The 23,921-nt window shown below is 39.5% G+C and overlaps 1 protein-coding gene across 6 annotated transcripts; it reads left to right on the top strand.

Annotated features, from left to right (window-relative positions):
• The first annotated feature begins 1,524 nt into the window (after positions 1–1,524).
• LOC119719521 lies at positions 1,525–22,280 on the top strand. 6 transcript variants are annotated; one of them, XM_038189021.1, is made up of 5 exons: positions 1,525–1,633; positions 6,044–6,686; positions 7,125–7,240; positions 20,296–20,392; positions 21,100–22,280. In XM_038189021.1, exons 2-5 carry the CDS (start codon positions 6,047–6,049, stop codon positions 21,108–21,110), a joined length of 864 nt encoding a protein of 287 aa, XP_038044949.1. In that variant the 5' UTR covers positions 1,525–1,633; positions 6,044–6,046; the 3' UTR covers positions 21,111–22,280. The 6 variants fall into 6 exon arrangements, 5 of the variants coding, with proteins under 5 accessions (XP_038044949.1, XP_038044916.1, XP_038044921.1 ...); XR_005269982.1 differs by adding an exon at positions 8,257–8,331 and having other exon boundaries at positions 1,531–1,633; positions 6,044–7,240; XM_038188988.1 differs by having other exon boundaries at positions 6,044–7,240.
• The last annotated feature ends 1,641 nt before the right edge of the window (positions 22,281–23,921 follow it).

A 23,921-nucleotide genomic window follows, 5' to 3' on the forward strand; every position in this document is an offset into this window, starting at 1 on the left:
TCTTCTACACTGTTTGGTACACTTTGTCTCGAAGTTTAACTTAAGTTAAATGTACAACGTTACCGGAAAATGCTATTTTAGTACGACTTTTCCCAGGACGAGTATCACGTGATTCATAGCTGCCCTAGATCTGAAACCAAAACAATTTATAGGAAGCCTCTAGTCCTCAATAACTGACCATCAAACATAATTCGGACATGTTGCATTTTCGGTACACTTTTTCCTGAAATCCGCATTAATATAAAATAAAGTACATTTGGCGGTGAAAGCCCTTTTGTTATGCCATTGTCACGTGACAGATTCACCCCACACACCTGAAACCAAAATAGAGTGTAGGCGGGACACCACTCTTTAAGATGACACCGGCGATTCGACTTTTTCTCCTCCACTGTTTGGTACACTTTGTCTCGAAGTTTAACTTATAAAGTTTAATGTTGTACAACCGCAAAATGCTATTTTAGTACGATTTTTCTCAGGACGAGTATCACGTGATTCATATCTGCCCTAGATCTGAAACCAAAATAATTTATAGGAAGCCATGAGTCCTCAATAACTGACCATCAAACATAATTCGGACATGTTGCATTTTCGGTACACTTTTTCCTGAAATCCCCATTAAATATATAAAATAAAGTAAATTTGGCGGTTAAATCCCATTTTGTTATGCCATTGTCACGTGACAGATACACCCCCACACACCTGAAACCAAAATAGAGTGTAGGCGGGACACCACTCTTTACGATGACACCGGCGATTTGAATTTTTCTCCTACAATGTTTGGTACACTTTGTCTCGAAGTTTAAGTTTAATGTTGTTCATAATTCAACCGCAAAATGCTATTTTAGTACGATTTTTCTCAGGAAGAGTATCACGTGATTCATAGCTGCCCTAGATCTGAAACCAAAACAATTTATAGGAAGCCTCTAGTCCTCAATAACTGACCATCAAACATAATTCGGACATGTTGCATTTTCGGTACACGTTTTCCTGAAATCCGCATTAAATATAATAAAATAGAGTAAATTTGGCGGTGAAAGCCCATTATGTTATGCCATTGTCACGTGACAGATTCACCCCACACACCTGAAACCATAATAGAGTGTAGGCGGGACACCACTCTTTAAGATGTCATCGGCGATTTGACTTTATCTCCTACACTGTTTGGTACACTTTGTCTCGAAATTTAACTTAAGTTTTAATAAATGTACAATTACCGCAAAATGCTATTTTAGTACGACTTTTCTCAGGACAAGTATCACGTGACTCATAGCTGCCCTAGATCTGAAACCAAAACAATTTATAGGAAGCCACGAGACCTAAATAACTGACCATCAAGCATAATACTGACGTCCTTCATTTTCGGTTCACTCCTCGATGAAATCCGCATTAAATATATAAACATTTATCATATCAATAATGTTGTTTATTGGCCTCCGTACTTTATGAATACGCGGCTGACACGGCTGAATGCGCGGCTGTGGTAGCTGGCCGAATACGCCGCCAGGTTCACTCTGGTGTTGGATGTATTGCATGGGCATGGTAACGTCCGGTAGCCTGGCTACAGAAAGTGTTGGGCCATGCTAAACTGTACACGGTGTACCAGACTATTGTGGAGACGGTGAGATACGGCGTGGTACTATTGTTGGTTTAGTTTAGGGGATTTTTTCGGTGTTTTTTATGGGATTATTTACATTTCTTTGTATGTGTGTGTTACAATAATTGGGGAACAATAGGTGTGGTTGTATTATATCGATATATCAGGTGTGAAATGGCGCATATTACCGTGAAGTGCTTCATGTCTGTGCGTACCCGTAGCCCCATCATGCCCATAAATGTGGCCTATTTACTATACTGGACTGCCATGACTGCCTTCGTAAACATAGGCCACACGTACATCCACATGTACAAAAATGTGTCGCACTTTGCCAAATTTTGATTTCACATTTAGACTTAGTTTGTAGGGTTTTTTTGCTTTAGAAGCAAACTCATCCTCTGAATAGGCTAATCAGGAAGTGCTGCCTTTTTTCAGATGGCTAATTTTTGCTAAATTTCATGTTGATAGTAATGGTAACAGGTCATCTCGTACCTTGGGCAACTCGTACCTTGGACAACTCGTACCTTCAACTCGACGTCATTATACCGAGTCGTACCTTGGACAACTCGTACCTTCGGCAAGTCGTACCTTCAGTTAAGACGACTCGTACCATCACGCGTAAGACAAGTCGTACCGTCAATCAGGATAATGATCCGAGGCTGAATAAAGTGGACCGTAACTCATTGGAAGTGGACTGCTTATTAAAATAAAGGTGAATATCTTTTTGGTATGGGGTCTCTTTCCCCGGGCCCCCAAAAAGAGGAATTTATTTAGCGCGAAGCCGGCCGCGGCAGCTTACACGCACTGTGTGCGCGGCATGCACAGGCCCACGCGGCATCCGTGCAAAGTGACACGGTTCTTACGCCGCGCTGACCGGTCAATATGGACGTCTGTGCACGGTGACATTGATGCAGTCTGCCGTTACGTTTAGAGACTTAGGCTACGTGAAAATATTATGGAACTGATGTTTTTATCCAAGATTCACGTCTTACCATCATTTCTACAATGAATGACCATCATTGAGATGATATATATATGAAGAAAAAAGTGGCCAAACCCCCGCCCCCAATTTGTAAATGTTTCGAATAAACCAGTTGATGAATAAACCAACTGTGAATTTTTTTTTTACATTTTAGACTTTCAGACTTATAGCTAGGAAAGGACTGAATCATTTAAAAGTACTGACTGCTCTTGTATACTTTGGTTATTAGACTTCACAAGAAAACGCAGAAATTACTTTATTTAGACACATTAAATGTTTAAATTTGATTTTTATAAATTTTGTCGGTTGGTTTTAATAGAGTTTAATAAAGCTCGCTCTGGAAACAGGATGTTACGGTGGTTAGGCTGTATTGCATAATTAAACCACACCAAATCCGCATCTGAAGTTTCTCCACTATAAAATTCAATAGATGAGTGACACTTCTATAGATGAGTGACACTTCTATAGATGAGCGACGCTTCAATAGATGAGCGACACTTTGGGTGTACTTGTTAAACCGCCGGCCGCTTCCGAGTCACCGGCATCGGTACCGCGCACGACCGACCGCTGCTCGCGCCCTCGGAGGCCGGCCCGCCAGGCCCAATGCGTAAACTAATGCTGCCTGGCAAAGCCATTAGATCTTGAATGTGGTTCTGTACTGTGAGAAGGAAATTAACTTTGACTTGAAAAGAATCGTATCGTTTGGGAGTCAAGGAACCACACACTAAGTCGCGCACGTACAGTGTACATGTACTCTACTTTTTATTCTGATGGTACGAGTCGTCTTAATTGAAGGTACGAGTTGTCCAAGGTACGAGTTATCCAAGGTACGAGATGTCCAAGGTACGAGTTGTCCAAGGTACGAGTTGTCCAAGGTACGAGTCGCCCAAGGTACGAGTTGACTCGAAAGCATAGTAATGATACGTAGCTGGAGTTACCCAGCCCTGAGTTTTATCATTGGGTTGTCTATTAGGGCTGGAGTGTATTTTTCTCGTAATTAGTAGTATATTCAAAAAATTTTGGAAAATGTTCAATTTTGTCCCCATTACACACTAATTGCAACTGCAACTCACCCCAAACTTGCCTGGAATAACCATTACACAGGTCCTTGAAGTAAAAAACGATCCACGATGAAGATTCAGCCTACAATTGCAGTGAAAACAGGAGGAATAACCGCTAACTTGACAACCTTGCTGGATTGGCCAGGACTGCTATTGGTTTGTGCACTAAAAAAAAATTGTGTACAATGAATGGCGGCGGTCGATTACCATCCACGTACAGCTCGCTGGTACTACGCGTTTTTGCGGTCGGTGCATGACGTGACGCAGAAGCGTAATACCCGATGACTGTTTCATGCATTAACACTGCACTATGAATGCACGATAGCCGGCCAACTCGACGGTTGCCGTTCCAGTACCGCACTGTGATGCGAGTGAACCTCTTCTTAATGCATGAAACAGTCATCGGGTATTACGCTTCCGCGTCACGTCATGCACCGACCGCAAAAACGCGTAGTACCAGCGAGCTGTACGTGGATGGTAATCGACCCCCGCCATTCATTGTACACAATTTTTTTTTAGTGCACAAACCAATAGCAGTCCTGGCCAATCCAGCAAGGTTGTCAAGTTAGCGGTCATTCCTCCTGTTTTCACTGCAATTGTAGGCTGAATCTTCATCGTGGATCGTTTTTTACTTCAAGGACCTGTGTAATGGTTATTCCAGGCAAGTTTGGGGTGAGTTGCAGTTGCAATTAGTGTGTAACGGGGACAAAATTGAACATTTTCCAAAATTTTTTGAAAAAAATACGCTCCAGCCCTAGAGACAACCCAATGATAAAACTCAGGGCTGGGTAACTCCAGCTAGTTGATACGCAAACGTGTGCAAATGGATCTGGAAATTTCACGAAAAATAGACATCTGGAAAAGGCAGCACTTTCTGATTAGCCTATTCAGAGGGTGAGTATGCTTCTAAAGCAAAAAAAACTTACAAACTAAGCCTAAATGTGAAAATCAAAACTTGGCAAAGTGCGACACGTTTTTGTACATGTGGATGTGTGGCCTATGTTTTCGGAGGCAGTCCAGTAAATAGGCCACATTTATGGGGCTAGTCTGTACGTAATTGCTATGCCCACTATGCCTAACTCAGTAATACTAACATTATTTTGTCGTGGGAAAAATGATGCATGTACATGTAGTCTAGTTGTACAATAGTTTGATACCACCTTGGTGATCACTGAAAAATAATGAAAGGTGGGGGGGGGGGGGGGGTGGGCATATAGAAGTGCACATGTTATGTCATGTTATGACTGTATTTGCCAACTAATAATAGTAATGAGCCTTAATCCTAGACAATGCTAGAGTTGGGGTTTATATAAGATGTAAATATAAAATAAGGAAAGAATGTCGATTTTATTATTGAATTATTTAAATGGAATAATTCAGTCTGATGCAAAGTTATCAGGGATTTACTTAGACATGTTAGATAAGGCTCGCTGTTTGTGTGGGAATTTCCTGCATACATGTACATGTATATAGTTTGCGAATAAAATAAAATTGCACTGTTCTCTTTTTACAAACACGAATAATTCTCAAGATATGTCATGGTCACGTTGTTTTGTCAGCTGTGTGAAATTATGAGTTTAAAATTCTCACTGAGTATTAAGTGAAATCATTTTCTAATTTAATGTTAAAAACATGGTGGCATTAGTGACTTAAAGTCAGTTTTTATATCCTACAATCAAATGACAAAGATGTGTATGTCGTTATATAAAACAAATAATGAATGTTTTTCATTCGTGCAATGGAGAGAATATTTCCATTCGTTGAAAGAAGAAATGTTCCATCTTTCAACTCATGGAAATATTCTCACCATTGCACTCGTAAACATTTATTATTTGTATACTTTCCTAATTGTACTTTAGATATTGAGGAGGGGGGCTTAAGTACTTGACAATTGTAAATGACCAAACTTTGTATAATGAAGGGGGGCATAGCCTGTCATTTTGTTAGAATTTGGCAATTTTTAAGTGTTCATTTGCTTTTCTCTGTTTGTTTTTCCTTGGGGGGGGAGGGCCATTTTGGGTGATTGCCTCCCAATACGCTGTTATATTCATTCCAATGGAGAGTGGCCGTCTAGTTGGAAAATGTTATTTATAGTTGGGATATACTTAAGGACCGATGCTGTAGTCAAGGGCCATTCACAATAACTATATTCATGGGAAAGAGTTCTATACACAAACAACACTTGACCCCCTGTGCACAAATCCTATGCGACTGCTCTGAAGAATTGTATTTTTTTGCTAAGTAAATGCCTTTTCACTACTATAATTTGACGGATAAGGGCATGTCATTGCTGTTCATGGCTTGTAGGCCACTATAGGGAAAAATAAGCGTTGTCCGTGTATGGAACTCTTCTGTATTTATAATATGTGTTATTTATCGTTTTTCTCTCTTTTCTCTGTTTTGCAGAAAATGGTGAAGACGCTGAAGAAGACGAGCTGTGACGTTCCTTCAACTTCCCTGAGGTTGGCACCTCCTCAGGGAAGACGCCTGCCTGTGTTTCACAGGCAGTGCGCAAACCAGCTGGTACACGCAGACTGTGTGCTCGTACTCGGAGAACAAAGGTTCCAGCGTGTTCCTTGTTCTCACTGGGAGGGTACTGGGGCCAGCGTGCCCTTCAGCTGGATTAATCTTGAGAAAAGATGCACAGATAACATGAGAAAACATGAGATTAAACAGAGAGAATATGAACAGAAACTAAACAGGAAATATGACTTGAAACTGAGAGCATATGAGTATAATCACAGAGCATACGAGTTTAACCTGAGATACCACATCGATGATACTGAGCCTAGATGCAGTGACTATCTTGTGCAGAGAAGAAGGGTGAGTGAACTGAAGATGCGGAGAATCAACAAAATGACAAAGCAGAGAGTAAGTAATCAGAAAGCATTGAGAAGCTTGAAGGTAAGCAGACAAACATGCTGTAGCAGAAGTCAGGTATTGGAAAGTTATGTAGAGTACTGTCAAGAGGCAAAGAAGGTTTCTAAACCAAATAGAAAGAAAATGAGAAGAAGCCAACGTAGACAGGCCTACCACAGAATGAGGAATGGTAAGATGATCGAATTGCGCATGAGTAAGGAGGACAGAAGAAACCAGAAGAATGCCCAGAAGAATTTACAAAGTCACACTAGAAGAAGTTTGAGTAATGTCTTGAACAACATGCCAGATAAGGGAGACAAATGCATAGTGCAGAAACACAGCAGATATCAGTGTAAACCATGGAGATCACAAAAGAAGAGTAAATTTGCAAAGAGATCGAATGTAAATGAAATTCAAGACAAGCAGTGCTGGTTGTGCGATAGGAGTATTAAGTCATCTGAAAACAACGTGCAGTGTGATGGCTGTGACATTTGGTATCATGTGCATTGTATGAATTTCTCAAAGATGAAACAGCTGTTGAGCAACAAAGCTGTGACATGGTTGTGCAGAAAATGTGGGAGGAGTACTTATTCTGAGTCTCTGTTATGTAATCTTGGTATTCCAACAGATGATAACATGTATGAGTTGACAGTTCAGGAGACATGCACCGATGATGTGGTCAGAGAGAGGTCCGTGAATGGAATGTGCAGGAAGGACAGCAACAAAGACAATCAGAGAAAAAATGTAAGTGATGCAAACAGAAAACAAAGAACAGGTTGCATGAAATTAAAGACTGAAACCAAAGAAGTGGTGGTACGTAGGCAGACAGGTGGTTACTCACTACGGAGCAAGAAAAGCCAACCCCCAGAAGTAGATGATACAGATGAAAATCAAACTAGCATGTCCGAACCTGTTGGAAGGAGGGGTAGAAGAGGTGCAAGAAATGGAAAGGTTGAAGACAGTGTTGACAAGGGCAGTAAAACTGGTGAACAAAGTTGTCAATCAAAGAATTTGCAAGGTGAATGCAATTGTGAAACAAGACGTGAAACAGCATATCCAGTTAGTAGGAAACGGCAGCTATCAAGTGATAATAAAAGTGGTGAAACAAAACATAAACAAAAGGAGGTACATGTACAAAATGCACATGAAGTTTTAGATAGTGAGCATGATGTCAAAGCCAAAGGTAATGTCAAAAAATGCAAAATTTTGCAACATGAAACATGTAAATCTGTGGGAGGCAAACACAATCAGGAGAGTAAAAGAAAATGTAGTAGAGGAAAGAATTACATTGGATCAGACACAATGATTGTGCAGGGAAGTTTTCATCAAGGTGATCATAGATTTGGATGGAGTTCAGGAAAACAATGTGTACCGAACAGTTTGTGCTGTGTTTTATACAGTAAAGTCAAAGAGTTGAAAGACTGGTCTTGTAGTGATATTGATACTACACTAAATACTGGAAATGAGTTATACAGACATTTATCCAGAAGTTCTACAGTGAATACTCAATACTTGTTGATAAATGAACTGCCAAATGAATTGGATTTGCTCAATCATCATTTCAGTATGAGGTTTCATGATCCTGTATGTGGTACATTAGGAGAAGAGTGTAATTTGCCAGAATTTCATATGATGCCGCTGAATCGTACATTAGAACAGAGTCTTCAACAACACTATGCAAGTTTCATATGTTTCCATGGAAATACATTTGTTGTAATTACTCAAGATGGCATGTATTATATCTTTGATTCTCACTCTAGAAACCAGCAAGGTTGCCAAGTCAGTGAAGGAACAAGTCTGTTGAAACGTGTTGCTACTTGGCAAGATGTACACAGGTATTGTAGTGATTTGGCAAAGTCTATGTGCTTGTCTGATAATGAGCAGTTTGAAGTTACAGGTGTATCTGTGTGGTTAGATGATGAGGAAAGACACGATGCTGATGCAAGTATATGTACGGAAGACAATAATGGTTCAGTACTGGCAAGGAGTGATTGCAATAAAGCAAAAGTGGATGAAGGAAACTCTGGGTCTATAGTAGATGTTGTTGGTTCTGGTAGAGGTTTGTCAAGGACATGTACGGATCTACCAAATAATTTGAAGGAAGGCAACAAACATAGTTGCAGTGAAATGAGTCGCAGTAATAAAGTCAATGACAACAGTGATGTTGAAATTATGGAAGTGGTCCAGATGCAAAGGTTTAAATTTGTTCCCCTGACTTATAATAGGAAGCAGGCAGTATGTAGTGAACATAGAATAGGCCACGTATCTCTGGACTGTAATGAGGTTTCAGATACATGTGAAGAGATAGGACGACCTGATTCAGTGAAGAAAATTAAAGGAGATGGGAACTGCTTTTTCAGGGCTATATCATTTGCTGTGTCAGGATCTGAGGATAATCATTTGCAGTTAAGAATGGCTACTGTCAATCACTTGTTAAAAAATGGAGATAAATTCAATGGTTTTCTGCGACAAGGATTTGTTAATGTGGAAGATTATATCACAAGGCAACGAATGTTTGACTCTGGAGTGTGGGCTACAGAGGTTGAAATCATGGCGATGGCACACTTGCTGCATACAGACATATATACATTTGAAGATGTAAATAAGTGGTATGTTTTCTCTGCAAGCACCTTTGAGAGAGAGGCTGCAACATTAGATGAGGCAATATACTTGTACCATAGGCGTAGAATTCACTATGATGTTGTGTTGTCAGTTCATGCATCAACTCAATCAAGAAGGCAATGTGATAATGGACAACAGAAAGTAACAAGTCATAAAGGAGCAGAATGTGTGAAAAATGGTACCTCCAGTAAGTCGGAAAAGAATTCGAAGTGTAAAAGGCGTAAGCGATCAAATACAAAATTACAACAAAGAAAGAAAAGAGAGAAAGCTAAGGAAAGGTATGCAGACAAGGTGCGTGAAAAGAATAGGATTTTAGAGCAAAAGCAAAGTAAAAAGATGAAAAACCAGAAGAACTACCAAAAGAATGCAGACAAGAAGAAGGAATTGCTAAAAATAAAGTACAGTAGTGACATGGACTTTAAAACAGAGCGATTAAAGGCTCAAAAGAGAAACTATAACAATGAAACGCATAAAAAAGGTATTCTGAAGCATAAAAAAGAGAAATATTGTCACAATCAAGAATACAAAGAAAAGAAAAGAAACAGTGGGAAAAGAAATTACCATGATAATCCTGAATATAGAGAGCGGCTAATCACTAAGGGGAAAAGAAAGTATAGTCAGAATCCTGAGTATAGAGAGAAGCTGATCACTAAGGGGAAAACAAAGTATTACAATAATCCTGAATACAGAGAAAACAAAATCAATAAGGGTAAAACAAAGTATAACCAGAATCCTGAGTACAGAGAAAAGTTAATCACTGAGGGGAAAAGAAAGTACCGTGATGATGCAGGATATAGAGAAAAGCTAATAAATTATGAAAAAAGCAAGTGTAAAGCGCAGTACCATAAAGATCTTGCTTATAGACAGATGAAAATTAATCGAGCTAAATGTAAATATCATGGCAATGTTTCATATAGAAGAAAGCTCATTGCAAGTATCAAAAAGAAATACCGATGTGTGACATCTTACAGGGCAAAGTTAATAAGGTATGGAAAAAGGAAGTATGAAAAAAATAATGAATATCGTAAAAGTATGGCAAAGATGAATTACAAACGTGCTGCGATTAACAAAGAGAAAAGACGTAACATTTGTTATGTTACAAAGAAATTCAAAGAAAGCATAGCTAAAGGACCTGAGTATGTGTGTGCTTGCTGTCATAAACTGCTGTTTCAAAAGCAAGTTATACAGTGTAACCTGTACAAATACAGAGATCAGTCATCTATTAGTGACAAATATCTTCATACTTGTAGTGATCATTGTGAATCCAAGTGTATGATTGCAGAATCAAGCAGATCGTGTTTATGGATATGTTATACCTGTCACAGAAAATTACTTGTTAATAAAGTCCCTGCTGAAGCTAATGTGAATAATTTAAAGCTGATGGACATTCCTGAGGAATTAGCATGTTTGAATACGTTAGAAGAGCATCTCATTGCAATAAATGTACCGTTCATGAAAATGATTGCATTGCCTAAAGGAGGACAACATGGTGTACGAGGTCCAGTTGTATGTGTACCATCAAATATAACAGACACAGTGAAAGCATTGCCAAGGCCTCAAAATGATGATCAGATGATCCGAGTCAAGTTGAAGAGGAAATTGACTTATAAAGGATATTATCAATATCAGTTTGTGAGTAAAGAAAATGTGGAGAATGCGTTACGATATCTTCAACTTAATAATATATGGTTCAGTGACATTGAAATAAATGCTGATTGGGACAATCCATTGTGTGAAGATGATAATAAAATTGATCAGTCTGTACATGATATGAAAGAAGAAGCAAATAATGAAAGTGATAACAGTGATGAAGAAACTGATGACGATCGTTTACGAGGCATTGCATTAGACACTTGTCTTCAGCCAACTAACGTAGGACAGGAAATACTTGATCAGTATTTTGACGAAGTGCTGTGTGTGGCTCCTTGTGAAGGCAATAGTCCAATTAGAGTGTTAATGGAAAAGGGTAATGAAGCCAAATGCTTTCCAGCATTATTTCCATCAGGTCAACCTATTTTTGATGATGATCGTGAAGTGAAATTGACACTTTGCCGATATTTCCATAACCGATTGATGAATGTTGATAATAGATTTGCAATGTGTACTCAATATATCTTTTATGCTCAGTATTTGTCAGAGATTCAGAGAGTTACGTCTAGTGTTTCTATTGCACTGCGAAAAGGATCTGATAAAAAGTATAATGGTGACAGTGTGAATGCCTCCATGATCAATGACAGGGACCAATTACAAGATATGTTGAAGTCAGATAGTGGATACAAATTTCTCAAGCCTATTCGTGGTACACCCCCATATTGGCAAGCAGCACAGAAAGATGTTTTGGCTATGATCAGACAGTTAGGAATACCAACATGGTTTTGTTCATTTTCTGCAGCAGATATGCGGTGGCCTGAGGTAATCAATACAATTTTAAGACAGCAAGGTGATTCTAGAGATGTAGAAGATTTGGACTGGAATGAGAAATGTACCATATTGCGAAGTAATCCTGTAACTGCTGCGAGAATGTTTGATCAGCGATTCCATACGTTTCTGAGAGATGTTATACTGTCCAGAGCTGAACCGATAGGAAAAGTCATAGATTATTTTTACAGAGTAGAATTTCAACAAAGAGGATCGCCACATACACATTGTCTTTTCTGGATTGAAAATGCACCAAAGTTGGGAGATGACAGTAAAAGAGAGGTTGTACAGTTTGTTGACAAATATATAAGTTGTAAATTACCATCACAGGACAAGGATGAAGTGTTACATGAAATAATTAGTCATGTACAGTTGCACAGCAGAAAGCATTCCAAGTCATGTAAAAAGAAGGGTACTGAGTGTAGGTTTAATTTTCCAAGACCTCCATCTGAACGAACATTCATTACAGAGCCCATGCCAACAGAGCTCATGCCAACAGACGATGAGGATCAAACTAATGGTGAAAGTAGTGAAAAAAATAAGGCTAAGGAATTACTGCAATCAATATGGACTGCAATACAAAAAACTGAGAATGAACACATGACAACCAATGAATTATTTGCAAGTATAAAGCTGACACAAAGTGATTTTGAAAAAGCTAATGATGTATTAAGTTGCAAAGCCAGTTTAGTTCATAAGAGACAGCCACAAGATGTGTGGGTTAATTTGTACAATCCAGATTTGATAAGATGTTGGAATGCAAACATGGATATTCAGTACATTTGTGATGCTTATGCTTGTGTTGCTTATGTGGTATCGTATATGTCCAAGGCCGAACGTGAAATGGGTATGTTGTTGTCACATGCTCAGGCAGAGGCTCAGAAAGGAAATCTGGATGCAAGACAGAGCATGCGGGAAATTGGCTGTGTGTATTTGCATAATCGTGAAGTATCGGCACAAGAAGCAGTTTATCGTGTCTGTAATCTGAGATTGAAAGAAGGATCAAGGAAAGTGGAATTCATACCTGTCGGTGAAAATCCAATTAGAATGAGTAAGCCTCTGAGTGTTATTCAAAGTACATGTGATGAAGATGATAATATTTGGATGACCAGTAGAGTTGATAGGTACCTAGCAAGACCAAATACTGATGAATTTGAAACAATGTGCTTGGCAACATTTTGCTCAGATTATAGAGTTACAAGCTGGTTTACCCGATCATAGATCGGGTAGGGGGTAGTGTTGGGGATGAAAATGTGGGGAGTTAAATGTAAATGGGGGATATAGTTGGGGAGACATGCAGAGAATAGCAATTTCGGTGGTGTGATCTGAGGCAATTTCTGATCACTAAAACCAATTTGAGCAAAAGATCATGTGTGAAAGTTTTGAGTTTTGAGTAATTGAATCAGCTACATGTATTCTGAGCAATAGAATCATTATTGTAGGCTACAATATTTTTATTCGGGGAAGAAAAAGTGTGTGGGGGGGGGGAGACCAAACAATGTCCCCCCTCAAAATGTGTGTGTGTGGGTGTGTGTGTGTGGGGGGGGGGGGGGGGGGGTCCCCCTGTCCCCCGTCGATTTACGCACATGATAATTATGTACCATGGCAACTGTCTGTAAATGTTGCCGTTGGTCTGTTAAATTGGGTTTTTGTGAGGCAGTCGCATTTGGAAAACGTAGTGAAAAGGTTACTGTAGTACACAGGCGAAGGCTAGTTGTACAGTTTGACAATAAATCATAATGCAATAAAACGTGAAGGTGTCATTTAAAATGAAAATGTTGAGTGTTACCAAAAAATTACAAACGGTCTGAATCATGGAGGAAGGTCATAATTAAGTTTCAGTATTGGACTCTCCAACAAACGTAAACTTGAACTACTTATAATTTGCGAGACCGTCTGCGATTCAACTTTTATTCAAGTTGGTTCAACCATCTATATATAAGAGCAAGTTTTACTTGGCCTCCGAGAAATGTTTGCTTCTGAAAGGATCCGAGACCGCGGCTTCACGTCCGTGGAAAAATGAGGTTTCGTCGATTTTTTTGTGACTTCGTTTTAAGATCGCGATATTTGAAGCAATTAATGCATCGATCCTTCGTTGACCCCAAACAGGCCCCCGAAATTATAACGCGACACTGAATTATACGTGGCGGGCAGCGAACTCACAACGCTCAGCCTTGGTGGTGGAAGCATGGAGCTGTAAACACATTATGGAAGCAACAGCACTCTACCACGCGACGTCACATGCTTGCGCTTCAAATAGCGAGCACCGTAGACCCAACCTCGTTTCCAGGGTGTGGAGCAGGCTGCAGTACGCGTTGCCATCGACAGTTTTGCATAGCCCGGAAATACTACGCAGTGTAGACTTTCGATTGGTCAGACTGCGCAAGGCATACTTAATGTATAGTCCTTCTGAGTATTCGTTGCACTCGGCGCAGGGGCGGCAAGCGAAGCATACGAAAGAATAGGGGCACTTGGTGGCCACGCACCATGGAGAAAAAATATTTTACCAAGGTCACACCAACCACAATTTGGTGAACGCTTTTGCAGAAGGGCCGAGTAGAACACGTAAACGAAACCCCTACGCTGACCTCGCTGACCTCGCACAGTCCAGACACGCAGAAAAGCCAGCACGGGGGGCGGCCAGGCAGTCAACGTGAAAGCGCACACGACGGCAAATTCCTGCGCAAAATGCAGTCACGAAAAATAGACGAAACGGATCGCCAGTCCGTACGGGAAAATCAGGACGACCCCAAGTGTCCGACCCGGCGGAAGACACCCTCCGTATTTTTCCACGGACATGGAGCGATTTTGGGGCAGCGGGAGCCCGCGATCTCGGATCCTTTCATGAGCAAACATCGTCTCGGGGGCGAGTAAACTTCTCTCTTATATATATAGATATATACAAACATGGCTAAAACAACTCGTTCACCAGTATATGAATTGAAGAATGGTTTAGGCCACATACAGAAACGAAGTCGAACTGATCCAGCTGTTATACGATTTCCTAGATTTTCATTAGCAAAATGTCCAGAAAAGTACTACCAGAGCATACTGCAGTTGTATCTTCCATATCGTGTTGATGCCCAGCTAAAACCGCAACAGTTTGAAACATATGAGGAATTTTATAGAAATGGCATTATTAAGTTTGGTGGAATGTTGAAATCTGTGAGAAATATTGTGGAAAGTAGCCAGTCATTGTATGAAGCTAATGCTAAGGCAGTAGATGAAGCTGAGGAAATGTTGGAGAAGTTTGGTCCACAAGAAGATGCTTGGGCATTGATAGCTCCAGAAACCGAAAAGGACAGACTTGAATGTGAAGGACAGCAACAAGCACAAGTGGAGGAGAGTGACAATGAGTCGGATATTCCTGATTTGAAATCCAAAAAAGATGATGATATGAAATATACTATTGAACCACACAGATTAAATGTATCCAAACAAGAAGCAATGAATTTGTTGAGGTGTCTCAATGCTAAACAAAAACAAGTGTTTTACAAAGTCAGACAATGGTGTTTGGACAAGGTGAATGGTAAAAATCCTGAACCGTTCCATGTATTCGTCACTGGTGGAGCAGGCACAGGGAAAAGCCATTTGATTAAATGTATTTATTACGAGGCAACAAGACTTTTTGGAAGAATGGTAGAAAATCCAGACGACATCTCAGTTTTACTTACAGCGCCTACAGGAGTTGCTGCATATAATATACATGGTGCCACAATTCACAGTGCTTTGTCAATAACAACAAATGTCAGATTGCCATATCAACCACTGAGTGAGGAAAAAATCAGTACACTGCGACATAAATTAAGGCAACTACAAATTCTGATTGTTGATGAAATTTCAATGGTGGGTCATAAACTCTTGTGCTATGTCCATGGTCGTCTGCGACAGATAAAACAGTCAAGGAATCATAGTCCTTTTGGAAATGTTAGTGTATTAGCCGTTGGTGATTTTTATCAGTTACCCCCAGTTAAAGCAAAATCTTTGTACCAGACTGATGTTACAACTGACTTGTGGAATGATAATTTTGTCAAAGTAGAACTGACTGAGATAATGAGACAAAAGGATGATGCACAGTTTGCTGAAGTATTGAATAGGTTACGAATCAGAAAGAGAAAGGAAAGCTTAGGAGCTGATGATAAGAGACTGTTACATTCACGTGAGACTGGAGAAGATTGGACCGATGCTGTGCATATTTATCCTTGCAATAAACAAGTGGATGAGTACAATACACAGACTCTCTTTACTAAGTGTTCAGATTGTGTATGTGTCCTTGCTAAAGATTTCCAGAAAGATGCAAAAAGTGGGAAAATGATATCAGTAGTGAAATCACTCAAGAAATCCTCAATGACTAATTTACCTGATTCTCTGTGGCTTGGTGTTGGTGCTAGAGTCATGCTTACAAGGAACCTTGATGTATCTGATGGACTTGTTAATGGAGTATTTGGAATTGTAAATGAAATTGTTATATTAGCTAACGATCGTGAACAGTCACCTAAGTTGATTAAAGTAAAATTTGACAATGAGAATATTGGATCAAAATTGAAACAAACTTCCTCAATTAATGATAGAGATGCTGTCGGTATTGAAATGGTTGAAGAAAACTTGAATAAACAGTGTGTCCGACATCAGTTTCCACTAAAGTTAGCTTGGGCATGTACAGCTCACAAGGTTCAGGGTATGAGTTTGGAAAAGGCAGTTGTAAGTTTGAACCGTACATTTTCAGCAGGACAAGCTTATGTTAGTTTGAGTAGAGTTGTTTCACTGAATGGTCTTGTAATAGAATGGTTTGATGAGAAGTACATTTATTGTAATGAGGCAGTAGCTGAAGCAATGACTAAAATGGCATCGTATATTGAGGAGTCTGATGAAAAGGGAAGCACTAATGTAGGTGATGAAAATGTAATCAAGGGTGATGTTTGTTTTAGCACAAGTATTGCTATGCATAATATTCAAGGACTTCAGGCACATTTAATGGATTTAAAAGCTAATGATGAAATGTTGTCGTGTGATTTCATTTGTCTGACAGAAACATGGACTGACAGAAACTTTGAGTGTGATATGGATATGAGTAACTATAAATGGTATCATCAGCCAAGAAGTATGTCTTATGATAACTCCAGTCATGTGGCATGTATGTTAAAGGAACAGTGTCATGGCGGTGTAGCTGTTTGTGGCAAAAAGGACAGAGTGTTCAGTAGGATAAATTTGCCAATGAACAATCTTGAATACATTGCATTTCAGTTACATGAAAATTCAAACGAGTCATTACCAGTAGTTGTTGTTATAGTTTACCGACCACCATCATATACATTAAAGGAATTTATAAAGGTGCTTGAAATGTTGCTGAATGAGATACACCAGATTTCAAACAATTGCATTGTTATGGGCGATTTTAATGAAGACATCATGAAAAAAGAATCTTGTGTCAAGAAATTGATGGATGATCATGGATATAATCAGTGTGTTAGTGATACAACAACTGAAAAAGGCACTTTACTTGACCATGTTTATGTGAGAAATATAGATTGTATTGATGTTCAAATTAGTCCAACTTACTACAGCTACCACGAAGCAGTCATTATTCGGTTGTGACTTTGGTTATAAGTTGTATTTGGAGTGTTTTTAGTAATGCACATTGTGAATTTACAAGGAGACAAGAATATAAATATTTCAGCTGTGAATTGAAATGAAATTGTAAGAGAAAGAACTATTTGCATATAAACAAATGAAGCATTTTCATGGGAATAATAACAAAAGGATAAAACATGCAATACTAAACATGATGGATAAATAGTCGTGTAAACCAGAGTGATCAATAGTCAATAGTCGTGTAAACCAGACAGATCAATAGATGTGTAAACAGACGGATAAATAGTCCTGTAAACCAGAAGGATCAATAGTCGTGTAATGCAGACGGATCAATAGTCGTGTAAAGCAGCCAGATAAATAGTCGTGTAAACCAGACGGATCAATAGTCGTGTAAACCAGACGGATCAATAGTTGTGTAAACCAGACGGATCAATAGTCGTGTAAACCAGATGGATCAATAGTCGTGTAAACCAGAAGGATCAATAGTCGTGTAAAGCAGCCAGATAAATAGTCGTGTAAACCAGACAGATCAATAGTCGTGTAAACCAGACGGATCAATAGTCGTGTAAAGCAGACAGATAAATAGTCGTGTAAACCAGAAGGATCAATAGTCGTGTATAGCAGACAGATCAATACTCGTGTAAACCAGACGGATCAATAGTCTTGTAAAGCAGACGGATCAATAGTCGTGTAAACAAGACGGATCAATAGTCGTGTAAACCAGACGGATCAATAGTCGTGTAAAGCAGCCGGATCAATAGTTGTGTAAAGCAGCCGGATCAATAGTCGTGTAAACCAGTCTGTCTGCTCATCAGTAGATGATGACCATCACTCACAATGTCTGTTGAGTATCGTTGTCACATTCATAGCGGAGTGTGACTAGTGAGTTGGTTCATCGGTGGATGAAGATGATTACTCGCTTTAACTGTGGAGCATTGTTGTTACATTCATAGCTGAGTGTGACATCTCACGGAGTCCATCTGCTCATCATTTGATGATGAGGATTACTCACTATGACTGTGGAGCATCGTTGTCACATTCACAGCCGAGTGTGGCATTTCACCAGTCCTTCTGCTCATCAGTGGATGATGATGATTACTCACTATAACTGTGGAGCATCTTTGTCACATTCACAGCCGAGTGTGGCATTTCACCACGGAGTCCGTCTGCTCTTACATTTGTGTAAGTGGGTGATGATGATTACTCACTATAATTATGGAGCATCGTTGTCACATTCACAGCCAAGTGTGGCATTTCACCAGTCCTTCTGTTCATCGATGGATGATGATGATTACTCACTATAACTGTGGAGCATCTTTGTCACATTCACAACTGAGTGTGGCATTTCAGCAGTCCTTCTGTTCATCGATGGATGATGATGATTACTCACTATAACTGTGGAGCATCTTTGTCACATTCACAGCCGAGTGTGGCATTTCACCAGTCCTTCTGCTCATCAGTGGATGATGATGATTACTCACTATAACTGTGGAGCATCTTTGTCACATTCACAACTGAGTGTGGCATTTCACCAGTCCTTCTGTTCATCGATGGATGATGATTACTCATATAACTGTGGAGCATCGTTGTCACATTCACAGCCGAGTGTGGCATTTCACCAGTCCTTCTGTTCATCGGTGGTTGTTGACAATTACTCACTATAACTGTGGAGCATCTTTGTCACATTCACAGCCGAGTGTGGCATTTCACCAGTCCTTCTGTTCATCGATGGATGATGATGGTTACTCACTATAACTGTGGAGCATCTTTGTCACATTCACAACTGAGTGTGGCATTTCAGCAGTCCTTCTGTTCATCGGTGGTTGTTGACGATTACTCACTATAACTGTGGAGCATCTTTGTCACATTCACAGCCGAGTGTGGCATTTCACCAGTCCTTCTGTTCATCGATGGATGATGATGATTACTCACTATAACTGTGGAGCATCTTTGTCACATTCACAACTGAGTGTGGCATTTCAGCAGTCCTTCTGTTCATCGGTGGTTGTTGACGATTACTCACTATAACTGTGGAGCATCGTTGTCACATTCACAGCTGAGTGTGGCATTTCACCAGTCCTTCTGTTCATCGGTGGATGATGATGATTACTCACTATAACTGTGGAGCATCTTTGTCACATTCACAACTGAGTGTGGCATTTCAGCAGTCCTTCTGTTCATCGGTGGTTGTTGACGATTACTCACTATAACTGTGGAGCATCGTTGTCACATTCACAGCTGAGTGTGGCATTTCAGCAGTCCTTCTGTTCATCGATGGATGATGATGATTACTCATATAACTGTGGTGCATCTTTGTCGCATTCACAACTGAGTGTGGCATTTCACCAGTCCTTCTGTTCATCGATGGATGATGATGATTACTCACTATAACTGTGGAGCATCTTTGTCACATTCACAGCCGAGTGTGGCATTTCACCAGTCCTTCTGCTCATCAGTGGATGATGATGATTACTCATATAACTGTGGTGCATCTTTGTCATATTCACAACTGAGCATGCTGAGTGTGGCATTTCACCAGTCCTTCTGTTCATCGATGGATGATGATGATTACTCACTATAACTTTGGAGCATCTTTGTCACATTCACAACTGAGTGTGGCATTTCAGCAGTCCTTCTGTTCATCGGTGGTTGTTGACGATTACTCACTATAACTGTGTAGCATCGTTGTCACATTCACAGCTGAGTGTGGCATTTGACCAGTCCTTCTGTTCACCGGTGCATGTTGACGATTACTCACTATATCTATGGAGCATCGTTGTCACATTCACAGCGGAGTAAGGCATTTCACCAGTCTTTCTGTTCATCAGTGGATGGTGATGATTACTTGCTATAACTGTGCTTATAACAAACAAAACTTTAGGTCCCAATCTTTGTTGTTCTTTGTATTCCTGTTTATTTTCATTAGTGTTAATAACAGGTGCCTGTTACATATGTATAACAAGGTAATTTGTATAGTGCGAAGGACCTTGCTATAAACTTGTGCAGCTCTGTCTTTGTCACTCTTTGTAAACAGAGTCCTTACTATTAGAAGAATCAACTGGTATGTTTGTTCACTTAATTTTTAATTTTACTGACAATAAATTTGTGTGGAAAATATGAAGTTTCAAAACTAATTGCAGTTTTTGTTTCATGTGTTCTGTGTGCAGAATTTGTGCATGTGTGGTGTAAACGTCATTGAAGAGAAGACAACCCTCTTGTTGGAAACTGACCATTGGAAATATTTGCACAGTTATGTTTTTAAAGGTAAGATACAATTAGCTGTAGCTGTGTATTAAATCATTCTACATCTATATATTTTTATTGACCGTGTAGTAAACAGCCATGCAACTTGCAGCAACTGATGTTCTCCATTGACCTGTTTCAAATTGGTGCAAGTGTGATAAGGCAATTCTAAATACATGTAATATGGTTGAAAGTAGTTGGAGCATGGTTGTTGATAATGACCTGATCAGAAGGGAGAGCCTTTAACAGCAACCAGGTGCTTACTGAAAGCAAATACCAACTACTTTATCGCACTATTATCCACATAATATTTTATGAAAGAAGTGTCATCGAGCATGCACTCAATGGCCGATTTCCAGCAGGTCTTGTTCTTGACACTGGTATGTGCTGAAATCATCGATGATGTATTTACTGCATGTTCAGATCAGGCCACATTATAGGGTGTGCGTGAGCATTATATCCTCGTGTGTTCAGCATTCCACCTGATACAAGATTTCTACAGTGGCCGTCAAACACAGTTGGCATATGGTCCCTTTGGCTTGTATTGTCCGCATGTGCCACAGAGTGCAGTTTCAAAAACAAATCTTTTATCATAAATGACTGTTGTGTAAATTGCCAGTTCAGATCACCCAGGTCTTAGTCATATATGAGGAGGAACTTAATATCTTACAGGTTTACATTCAACTAGTTAAATATACACATTTAGTTCAATTTGTTTTGTTCTTCAGCCCATTTATAGCATTACTATGATGTGAAGGACAACTAATCATCTGTCAACCATGCCCGAGTTCAATCAGCCACCTCTTGCATCACTGTGATGTCACAGGCTACTAATCACAGTCTGTCATCCAAGCCCAAGTACTGTCAGTCATCTCTTGTACTGTACCACTATGTGTGAGGCTACATATCACCTGTCAACCTAGTCTTGAGCTCTGTCGGCCACATGTTGCATCACTGTATTTATTTAAATCCTGCTAATCACCTGCCATCCATCATGAATACTGTGAGCCATCACTTGCATCACCCGCCATTCAAGGCTGAGTTCTGTGAGTTAACTTGTGCATCACTATGATGTCAAAGTGATGTCAAAGGCTGTTATTACCCGCCATACATCACCAAGTTCTGCAAGTCACCTCGTTCATCACCGTGATGTCAAAGGCTACTAATCACTTGTCATCCAAGCCAAACTTCTCTATGTCACCTCTTACATTACTCAAATGTCAAATACTCAAATGCTTCTGATGACCAGGATGACTTGTCATCCAAGGACGAGTTCTGTGATGTCAAGACTGTATATTTGTTGTCCAAGCCTTTGTCTTGTCATCAAACTCTTGTATAAACATGTGATGGTAAAGGCTTTTATCAATTGTTCAACAGGCCTAATTTCTGTCAGCCACCTCATTTATCAGCATGATGTTAAACGCTTTTGATTTGTAATCCAATTTGGAGTACATCCTTACATTTAGTCCAGTGTATGTGTTGAAAATCATTTCACACTTGTAGAGTTTAACACTGTGAGGCTTCCAATGTCCACATTTTTCGTAGAATATGTCAGTTACACTGCAAAGTGCCATATCTGTGGTGTGTTCATTGATCATCATACAGATACTGTTGTATGACAGCTTTGAATATGGATGTTAATTTGTAAACTAAACAGTACATTTCCTTTGAGGGAAACATTTGGGAAAAGAAGCAGCTTATATTCATATGTTTTCTAAATGCAACTTAGTCTAATCAAAACTTTTCATATAAAAGGTATAAGTTAATGTTCAGATATTTGTTCAACAAAAGCTGTGTACATCCAACATTGGAATATTGTTTTATTTGTTAATATATATTTATATACATTTGTTTGTATTTTTTTCTGTGGAAGTCAGAGGAAAATAAATATTAATTGAAATGAGTTGCACTTCCAGTGTCTATGCATATACATGTACGACTTTCTTCTAGGACCATCTGTGGGTGGTAGTCTAAGTGTGTTCCAAGTCTAACGTGGATCGCATTTACGAAAGTGCCAAAGTAGAGTGTTTTAAACGTGTAAAATGCATCTTTAATGTGACGTAACCTGAAACCTGATGACGTCACGATGACGACTTTCTTCTAGGACCATCTATGAGTAGTGGTCTAAGAGTGTACAAAGTATAAAGTTGATCGAATTTACGAAAGTGCCAAAGTGGAGCGTTTTAAAACGTGTACAAAACCAGTGGGGAAAATGTGCATCTTTAATGTGAAGTGACGTGACACCTGATGACGTCACAATCACGAATTTCTTCAAGGACCATCTGTGGGTGATGATCTAAGTGTGTACCAAGTGTAACGTCAATCTGATTTACGAAAGTGCCGAAAATCGAGCATTTTAAAACGTGTACAAACCCTATGGGGAAAAATGTATCTTTGATGTGACGTAACCTGACACCTGATAACGTCACGATCACGAATTTCGTCTAGGATTATTTGTGGGTAGTGGTCTAAATACGAATTAAGTTTAAAGTTGATCGGATTTTCGAAGACGCCAAACTGGAGTGTTTCAAAATGTGTACAAAACATATGGGGAAAAATGCATCTTTAATGTCACGTAACCTGACACCTGATGACGTCATGATCACAAATTTCTTCTAGGACCATCTGTGGGTGGTGGTCTAAGTATGTACCAAGTCTGAAATCAATCGGATTTAAAAAAGTGCCAAAGTGGACTGGTAGAATAAGCGTGTGTTAAACCTATGGAAAAAAAGGCTGAAAAAGGAGAAAAAAAAAGAAAAAAAAAATCTTAACGAAAACAAGAGCTGTTTCGGTGTGTACACCGAAACAGCTAAAAAGGAAAAAAAAAAACTTTAACGAAAACAATAGCTGTTCCCAATTGAAATTGGGAACAGCTAAAAAAAAGGAAAACAAAAACTTTAACGAAAACAAGAGCTGTTCCCAATTGAAATTGGGAACAGCTAAAAAACTAGAAATTGTGGTTGTGAACAACCACAGAGCTGTTCCCAATATTGATTATCTGTTGGACCCATAGACATATAAGTAGAGATCTATGTCTGTTTGCAACAGAAGATAGGGCTTTTCCGCATTATGATTTTTTTATCAATAATACGTCCCTGACTATGCATGAACATAAAATCTGTCAAAGTTAGCCGGAAATCCGCTAAAACGGTCACTGTGGACAGGATATGACCTAAGCAACAAGTGCGCTGTGCACGGGCTGACTGACATACGATATGTACAACGTACGTGCATGTACATGTACTGTACATTGTGGACGTCCTGTGCATGTTTCAAAGCAGAGGTTTTGTCAACCTGAAGTTTTAAGCGTGCGCAGGGCATGTCCGAGTTTGCGTATTGCCTTATTTGCGTATTTGCTGTTTTAGACCTACCCTTAAATAGACAATTAAAGTAAAAACTAATATAAAAACTGCCATGGTTGATTTTTCAGGAATTTTCTAAGGAAAAAGGGTCTTTCATTATAACTTCCGGTCTAATGACGTCATACACCTTAAACTTCGCACACGTCTTAAGTGGGTCAAGGTCATCATATACACCAATATTTAGGCGA

The sequence above is a fragment of the Patiria miniata genome, unplaced genomic scaffold (assembly GCF_015706575.1).
Source record: "Patiria miniata isolate m_02_andy unplaced genomic scaffold, ASM1570657v1 HiC_scaffold_13, whole genome shotgun sequence".
Lineage (NCBI taxonomy): Eukaryota > Metazoa > Echinodermata > Asteroidea > Valvatida > Asterinidae > Patiria > Patiria miniata.